General features: G+C 42.2%; 1 protein-coding gene across 1 annotated transcript in view; it reads right to left on the bottom strand.

The window, feature by feature from the left end:
* Positions 1-7683, bottom strand: part of LOC311048483 (matrix metalloproteinase-24-like) — a gene marked incomplete at both ends in the record, with an annotated part of 67470 nt that extends 59787 nt beyond the window's left edge. Inside the window, one exon of the mRNA XM_084061742.1 lies at positions 7515-7683. Coding sequence (XP_083917868.1) covers positions 7515-7683 — 169 coding nt within the window. The remainder of the gene's footprint in view (positions 1-7514) is intronic.
* Between the last annotated feature and the right edge of the window lie 1921 nt (positions 7684-9604).

A 9604-nucleotide genomic window follows, 5' to 3' on the forward strand; every position in this document is an offset into this window, starting at 1 on the left:
AGCCAAATGAGAAGCCAAAGGCTTAAAAATAGAGTGAAGAGAGACCACACACATCATGAAATAAACATAAGACACAGCCCACAGATGCCTCTCTCTCCATCGCACTCGCTCCCTCAAACACTCCTGTTTCTACCCCATGCTCTCTGTATAAAGAGGCACTTTGCAGACGCCTTTGCTCAAATCTCAAAGCCAACATCACAGAGTCATCAGCGAACAGTTGGAGACAGAGACACTATTTGTCTGTTAGCAGGGGTGCGGTGTTTACCGTCTGTCTGGCTGACTGATGCTGATGTCTGTCTGTGTCTGGGTGATAGAATCTGACAAAATCAGAGGCACTTTCATTACCAAATGCAATATGATATTCGTACAGGGTATGTGATGACACAAAATGCATTTCACAAATGAACGCAGGCAGAGGTGTTATTTGGGGTCCCTGTTGATGGCAATTGCCATGGTAGAGGGAGCAACCATGATCTGGTGCAACCCAAATTTAGAACAAACATGGGAGAATTCTTATTCTGCTACTCTAATGCCCTGACACCGTCCATTAACCCATTCAATCCGGGAACACATCTGTGTCATTTTAGATTTATTTGGCTATTCAAAAATAGCAGATCTACAAGCTCATAGCACGGCACCGAGTGCCGCGCTATGAGCTTGTAGATCTATTTTAAATTGTGAACAATTGTGCAAATCTTTGAATATACATATATTTTTAATGCAAACATTTGTAACTCAAATCTTTGCTTCTGGGGGGTCCCTGGAACAAAATTATATATACTGTATTTGGCCAAATATGTTGTTCCACGAACTCCCCAGAAGCACAGATCGGAGTTAAAAATGTTTGCACAAATTTTCCACGATTTAAAAAAAAAAAAGCCAAAGAAATCTTAAAGAGGTGGTGCCATGGTTTTGCACTTTTTCTGTTTTTCATGTGTCTATGAGGTTGATAGAACTTAATTAAGCCCCTGGTGGTGTTTTTATGGTGTTGTATGTCTTCTCTGACTATTTTGAGTTTCTTCCTGGAGGCTGAAACCTTGAGGATCAAACGTGCCAATAGAAAAACAGCGCTTTAATGACGCAGTAGAAATATACCCTCCCCCTCATTATCATAACACAACAGGTGTGGGCATGAGGAGGATGAGGGACTAGGACAGGTGGGTGGTCTTGTAGGAGGAGGCGGAGGGACTGGTTCAGGTGGGAGGTGCTAAGGTGAGAACCAGGTATACTTAATGAACTGGAGGCGTGTCCACATAAAAACATAATTTTAACACTTTCTGTACAAGATTTTTTTGAAAAAAATCTTCCTCCTAGTATAATCATAATACTTGATGATCATGTTTTAGGGGGGGGGGGGCAATCACTGAAAATCACGGCACCCTGTCTTTAAAATGACACAGATGCTTTCCCGGTCTTAATGGATTAAAGGATGTGTATCACTGGTCTCTTTCAAAATTGGCCTGAAAAACATCTATCAGGTGACCACAAGGGGAGGTAAATGTAAATTTCCCATGTCCCGTGTCATTCACCGCCGCTGCCGTTTTTCCTTGGATTAGAAGATGCTGAAAAGGGCCAATGAAATGCTGACGAGCACTTCATCATGTGTGTTGGAGCATCATTCAGCTATGGAAGGCTGTTGACAGACGTGTCAGAAAAGACTTTACATATCAAATAAAACGGTCTCTCAGAATGTGAGGGAAACAATATGTATATAGGTTGTCAAATGACAATAATTGGAAGGAGTTTTACTGGGAAGCCACCTTGACCTAATGTACTTTCTGTTTGATGTAACATTGAATAATGAGAAGCAGGCATGCATGATACTGTATAGATGATCTGACTGCCACTCAAGAAAGTGTATGACTAGTTTCTCCTCTGTGGAAACCTCATATGTCCTAAACCTAAACTGTGACTTTTCAGGATTCAAATTCAAAAGTAGCAAAAGTAACAGATCTGCAAGCTCAAAGTGTGTTGCTTCGCGGTGCTTTTCGAGCTTTTTTGTGTGGATCTGCTACGTTTGATGCTTTTGTGTGACGCTGTAGAATGATCAAGAAGGGCATTGATTTACGAAAAAACACAAAAAAGCTAAAATAGGGAGATAAGAGGTTTCTGCCAGACAACAACAACATACATTTTCTGCATTATGGAATTGTATTATGAGCTATAATGTCACAATCCATTGTAGACTTACCATGAGCAATCTCATTGTAAAATGATGCTACATGTGCTTCTGTAGAAGACACATGTCTGTATGCAATCAATAGAGTTTTAACGAAAACCTTGTTCGACTGGAAGCATTGGAAATGCTTGAAACAGTTTATGAGTAGTTCCTTCATTCTTAAAATATTACACAGTCTTGTACCTTTTTTTCTCCTTTTCTTTTTTCCCATGTTTTGAAATATATAGTATTGTGTATGCCTTGTTGGCTTACTGAATAGCTGATTGTCTGTCTGTCTGTCTGTCTGTCTGTCTGTCTGTCTGTCTGTCTGTCTGTCTCCTTGGCTTCTCTCCTTGTCTTTCCAGCTTTAATAATGTGTGTTCTTGCCTCAGTGAACATGGAGGTTAAATGTGTCGACATAAAACAGAGTGTCACTGTAGCATATGGTATGGAACATATGTTCATAATGAAATGACTGACTGACTGATTGTACTGTATGTAGAGATGGGATGAATGGAAGAGAAGAGAAGAGAAGAGAAGAGAAGAGAAGAGAAGAGAAGAGAAGAGAAGAGAAGAGAAGAGAAGAGAAGAGAAGAGAAGGGAAGAGAAGAGAAGAGAAGAAAGAGGAAATGAGTGCCTGTTAAAGGAGTTATTTAGGACTTATCAATTACACACCCCATGAAGCCTTGAATTCATGGCGATTTTTTTTGTTTTTGTCACATTCCCCCCAGAGTCTCAATTGACTCTCCTACAGGAAACTTCCCGGGCAGCAGTGATTACACTATAAATTATTTGCGTGTCATACTTTGTCTGTACAGGAGCTTTCAGCTTGCAGTGTTTAAGCATCCCTCAGCCTTTCCAGCACGCCTATGGTATGCACCGTGTATTCTACAATGGAGACAGTCAAGTGTGCACATGCCACCAACCAACTGAAAGTCAGTCAGTAAGTAACTAAGTAAGTAAGAAGGGCAATCGTAAGTAGAAGCCGCATCAGCATACATGTTTCCAAACACACATATATATATATAAGTGGTATCTTATTTTAGCCACCCCCACTATCTCTTTCTGAAGTTACGCCTCGTTCTGCCCTTGGGGTTAAATTAACACTCAGGAGGACCACAGTATGCAGTGCAGGACTGAAAATATAACTTGCAGTGAAAGAGTACAGTGCTATATAGGCCAAAGCCTTTAAATATTATATAAGTCTAGCATGCTGGAGAAACCTCCCTCATCTGCTAGCTAGGCTGTGCTGACTGTGGAGGTATTCATCTTCATCACTCTCTAACTCGAATGCAGGACGCACCCACATCCATCCATTTTTTTAAAAGTTCTTTCTCTATGTCCCTCTCTCTCTCTCTCTTTGTTCTTTCCTGCCGTCCTTTATCATCTCTTTACTTTCCGTAGTCATCTTCTCTCTGTTCCATCATTGTCTCTTTCCCCTCGCCTCTACCTGACACTTTCCTCGTTTTTCCATCTTTCTCTTTGGCTTCTCTTTCCTCAGCTTTGTCTCTCGTTTCTTTTTTTAGAGTCTATAGCCTTCTACTCTGCCAGTACGTACCACTCTATCTCTCTGTCTTTTTCTGTCAGTCTTCATTTCTCGTTATCTCGCTTCCCACTTTCTATCTTCCTTCCTCTTTATCACTTATATTTCTCCCTCTGCAGTTACTCTCTCTGTCTCGATCTTTTTCTCTCTCTCTCTCTCTGTCCCTCTGTTTTTTTATTTCTCCCTCTATCTCCCCTTCCGCCTGGGACTCCTTCCGCCCGGCTTTTTACTGAAACCGGCTGCAGTTTGTGATGTAGCACCAATGTATTCATCGTTATTCCTATAACAATGACGATCCAGAGAGATACGGTTGGAAAGCAGTGGACTATCTTTAACCCATTCAATCCAGGAACCCATCTGTGTCAATTTAGATATCTTTGGCCTATTCAAAAATAGCAGGTATATTATTTACAAGCTCATAGCCACGCTATGAGTTTGTATATCTGCTATTTTTGAATAGCCAAAGAAATCTTAAAACGACACAGATGCGTTCCCGGTCTTAATGGATTAAATCCTTCGATGCAAAACAATAACACTTTCACAGAACACAGTTTGTGTCTGTACGCATTCCTTTATTCCCTGTCCATGGGAGAGGTCTGCCGGACTCTCCATCCATGAAAAGTATGTGTGCCTCTCATCACAAACAAAAAGGAACAATACATGAATAAATACAATCGAATTATAAATTAAACAAAGAAAAGCAGAAAAAACAGGTCTCTTGCTGAAACATTGATCCATGCCAATTAAAAACAATGGAGGCATCTTTGAGTCTGTGAGGAGAGCCTCCATCTCAACCTGCAATAACAATAAAGTAGCCAGTTCATCCTCATGGTAACACACAAAGTCTACATCTTTGAATGTAAGCCACATTATATTATTGTGTTGCTCTTATCTCCATATTTTGCCTTTTTTTTGTTTTTTTCGTAAAAGAACGCCCGCCTACTTGATCATACTACAGCCTCACACAACAACATCAAAAGTAGCATATCCACAAGTGTTTCGAGCTTGTGGATGTGCTACTTTTGCTCATTTTGAATTTGAATCCTGAAAAGTATATGTTTTGGACATACTGAGGCAACAGAGACAGTTTGCTCAAGGCTGAAAGTGTATTGTAACAAGTACTAATGGCTGTGCATATTTATGCATAGAGAAATTGGCCATTAACCAGTAACTAAAAAAGATTCAAATGGATTCAGATTAGATGAGCAGATTTTGATTCATTCCTAAACATAGGGCGACAAACCAAATTGGGTCTAACCTGTAGCCCTAACCCTACTCTTTGTGTCAGAATTTGTCAAACATTGTGAGAATAGCAGATCTACAGCTTGTAATAGAAACTAGATTGTCTATTTTCACATTTCTTTTAAAATAGAGCTTAATGTATTTTTGGTAAATTTGGCTACCAAGTACCAACTTGGAGGCACCAAGGTTCTCTTTCGGGCATCGAGCTGAAAAGGTTTGAGAACCCCTGGATTAGATGCTTTAAAAACCCAACCCTGAATATGGTTTATCGGATTCCATGTTCTAACTTCTGAGCCAACCGACGAGCCACACCACCACACTGTGGGTGAATGAATCCCATGGGATTACACCATTCAGTCCACCAGGGGAGTTCCTCATTGACAGTAAAGTATCTGGGGACTGTGTTCACCCACTTCGCCCACCAAGGAAGTAGAACATTCCTGCTGAAACTTTGGATGTTTATGCACAAGCATCGAGCCATAACCTACTTTGTCTATTGAATGCATGGTATTCGCAAACGATGAATGTCAAATATGGCAAATATGACAACATTCCCATAAGACTCAGAAGGGTTACCTTAAAATGCTATTTTTGTCTTTGTCTCCGTCAATAAATAAGGCAATAAATGCACTCCACAAATAATCCCCATCATCATTCATCTCCTCAGGCATGGCCTATCAACACTCAACCAGCAACTCCGGGGTGATACTCCTGTCTGTCTGTCTGTCTGTCTCTATACATGCAGTAGTGTACAGTAGTATGCACACACATAGTGTTGGGGTATTGTACTGCCCTAGTTTTGCTGTACAAATATTCTACATAGTAAAACACAGCAATGACTTCTCTAGTGCAGCAACGAGTACGTGGGTGGGCAGAAGGGACAATGTGAACGAGAGAGAGAGAGAGAGAGAGAGAGAGAGAGAGAGAGAGAGAGAGAGAGAGAGAGAGAGAGAGAGAGAGAGAGAGAGAGAGAGAGAGAGAGAGAGAGAGAGAGATGGGGTAAGACAAGAGAATGGGGGGATAAAAACAAAGAAGGATAAAAGGGAGAGGCATTAAGCAAAATATGCGGGGGGGGGTGGAGTGGGGATAGGGGCATGGAAGGATAGAGGTGGGAGATTAAAGATAAAAACAAGAGAAGAGGTGAGGTGGAGGTGATGACGGGAGTGCTGAAGGAGAGAGAGAGAGAGAGAGAGAGAGAGAGAGAGAGAGAGAGAGAGAGAGAGAGAGAGAGAGAGAGAGAAAGACAGAGAGACATGAAAGTAAATATGGATGTTGACCAAATAGCACAAACGTAACGGTCCATTTGGTTCCATTCGTACTCTCTCAGAGTTAAATGAAGGCTTTGGATGTGACAGTGTGTAGTGAAGCGACAGCATGCGCTGATGGGAAGAGCAAAACAGCCGAGAACAATGGACGTCAATTCGCATGCGAACACTTAATGGGAAGAATGACAAACCAGGACAAGAGACGATACACCACTGAACAGCAAGCTTTGGATTCATGACTGCTGTTCATACACACACACACACACACACACACACACACACACACACACACACACACACACACACACACACACACACACACACACACACACACACACACACACACACACACACACACACACACACACACACACACACCACAGTAAAATCTTTGTTCATTCATCCATTTGTAACTCAGAGAGTGTACAGTACACCAAATGTACACCTTAAAGGTCCATTTGGTTACATTTTTACACTTATGATTGTAAGCAGTGCATCTTTCTCCCAAGATCCACTCTGATCTGTAAAATGAAACATTGATGACTTCTGACACTGTCCAATTGATCTGCTCCTCTTCATCATCATCATCATCATCATCATCATCATCATCATCATGATGTGATTATCTTCAATTATCATTAACGTTGCCACAACTGATGCCAGTCATTGCCCCACCATCGTATTCCTTCCTCCTCCTCCTCCTCCTCCATCTCTTCTTCCTCCTCATCATCATCATCATCCTCATCATCCTCAAAATAATCAGCATCCCCTTCACACTTGTCAACGTTCTCATTGTGAGCTTGTAGTTTGGCTATTTTCACAACATTTATCTGTGGAAACGAGCCAAACTAAATGTAATGCCTTGGGCCTGGACCGCTGGCATTGCGGTCCGGACATCTATGCTATAGTATAGCCTGACATCGCGGGTTCGAGACCCGATCCCGACGGTCTTTACTGTATGTCTCTCCCCATCTCTCTCTCCCTGTTTCCTGTCCATCTGCACACATCTCTACATATAAATAAAGGCAGAAAAGCCCCCCACCCCCAAAAAAAGAAATGTAATTTATATATTATTATATTATATCAATATGTATATTACTTGGGGGGGGGGGTGGCTCTCAGCCTGAAAAGTTTGTGAACCCTTGATGTAGTGGACCCCAGCTGTGGTCAAGCTGCTCTACCAGAGGCGGCCACCGGGACAGTGGCGCTTGCCTTTTCCCTCCCGGGTTCTGGTATGCATGGGGGCTTGATGTGCACCTGCTTTGGCATTCCAGGGACCCTCTCCAAAATGGCTGCCGGTCGCCACCTGCCAGCTGTCTGTCCTTGAGACGTCCTCCTGCAGCTTGGTGGCATGATGCAGCCGGTGGAGAGACAATGATAAAGATAATGGTGATGATGATGATGATGATGAGGAAGATGCTGCCACTGATTGTGATGTTGTTCACCTCAAAGACACTGACATCACTCACTATCATTTCAACGCCCACAACTAGAACGTTGACAAGCGTGAAGGGGATGCTGATGATGTTGAGGATGATGAGGAGGAGGAAAAGGAGGAGGAGGAACAGGAGGAGGAGGAATATGATGGTGGGGCAATGACAACGTAACAGTGATGATCTTCATGCTGACATCAGTTGTGGCAACGATAATGATAATTGAAGATAATCACATGATGATGATGATGAAGAGGAGCAGATCAATTGGACAGTGTCAGAAGTCATCAATGTTTTTTACAGATCAGAGTGGATCTTGGGAGAGAGATGGACTTCATTACTCTACTGCAATACTGCACATACACCATACTTTTTTTTTTTTACCAAATGGTACTCTTTGTCAGCAGTCATGTAAAGTACACTGACCAAACAGGCAATACCCTGGTCAGCTCCTTGCAATGATTGATGTCAGCGTGTGTTCAGAGCCAGGTAACCCTGGCGGTCTCCCTCTGGACTTTCCTGACGTCTCAGTAAAGAAATGAAATAGGAAAAGAGAATGAACCTGCCCGCACTCTCGCTTTAACAAAGAAAAAATACACTGCCATTGATTGGAAGCTGCCTTAAATAGATGGTGTTTGCACTTTGGCTTGGAGGAATGAAACTCATTCACACAGCTGCACAATTCAGGGCAATAAAGAAAAGAGAATCACTACGGGGGAAATACTGCAGAAACCGGAACGGAATGTCCAAATTCATTCAAGGTTGGGACATTGACGTGAATTACATTACATTCAGAACACTTCCTCCGCCTTACATAATTGGAGTTGCCGCTCAAGGTGATAAGAAAGTGAGGGAGACACAATTTAGTGCTGAGTGCTGAGGCATCTTCCTGGCCATTTGCTGTAATTCCATTTCCTCGTAGAGGCCAATGAGAAAAGCAGAGAGGCGTTGGAATGGGGTGGTGATAGCCGCCATTTATTCCTAACCCTAATGTACCTATTTTATATTAGTATGGTGGAGCAGTGGTTCTCAAAGTGTGGTCCAGGCACCCCCACGGGGCCTTGGGGGGTTCCAAGGCGTCCCCAGCCAAGTTAGTTAATATAGCATCAAGATCAGTTTAACCACTTTAACCCCATAGATTATTTGAAAATAGCTGAACTACAAGCTCAGCTTTGTAGATATGCTATTTTCAAAATAATCTTAACATTTTTAATATTTGTGAAACATTTTAACAACACAAATCTTGTTTGGGGGTCCCCTGGCACAAACATATTTTCAGATGGGGGTCCACGGCCAAACACATATTAATTTGGGGGTCCTTGACATGAAAAAGTAGTAGTGGAACAAAACGTACAAGCTACTGGTGCAACAACTGAAAGGTTGCCCTTCAAATATGTGTCACAAAGGGCAGGTGCATTAAAAAGTGTATGTTTCTGCAGGTAAACAAATTGTTTATTTTGTGCTATACCTTTAAGAACACAGAGTCGGTGTCAGAGGGCCACTCTTGTAACCAGTGAGGTGCTCTTAAAGCCACGCAGGGAGGAAGACATGGGTGAACACACATCACCAGAAAAACATGGACCTCTGGGACACAGGCTTGACCTGTCACTGTGTTTACTGTCACTCACTGGGAACACATATACTGTAGTGTGTGCGCACTACACACACACACACACACACACACACACACACACACACACACACACACACACACACACACACACACACACACACACACACACACACACACACACACACACATGGATGGAGCGTACATGATACGTTAAATGCAGGAAATCATATTTATGTATTTAACCATATCCAATCCATATGTTTTAGAACGTACTTCTTTATACTGCCGTTAGTCACTGTAATTTAATGCATCATCCTCCTCGCAGAGACACATGCATTGCATGTGACACATGGCAATGAAATTACTATAGTATCATCATTATTATGTATC

This window comes from Gymnoscopelus microlampas, assembly GCF_963454915.1.
Source record: "Gymnoscopelus microlampas genome assembly, chromosome: 7".
Taxonomy (NCBI): Eukaryota; Metazoa; Chordata; class Actinopteri; order Myctophiformes; family Myctophidae; genus Gymnoscopelus; species Gymnoscopelus microlampas.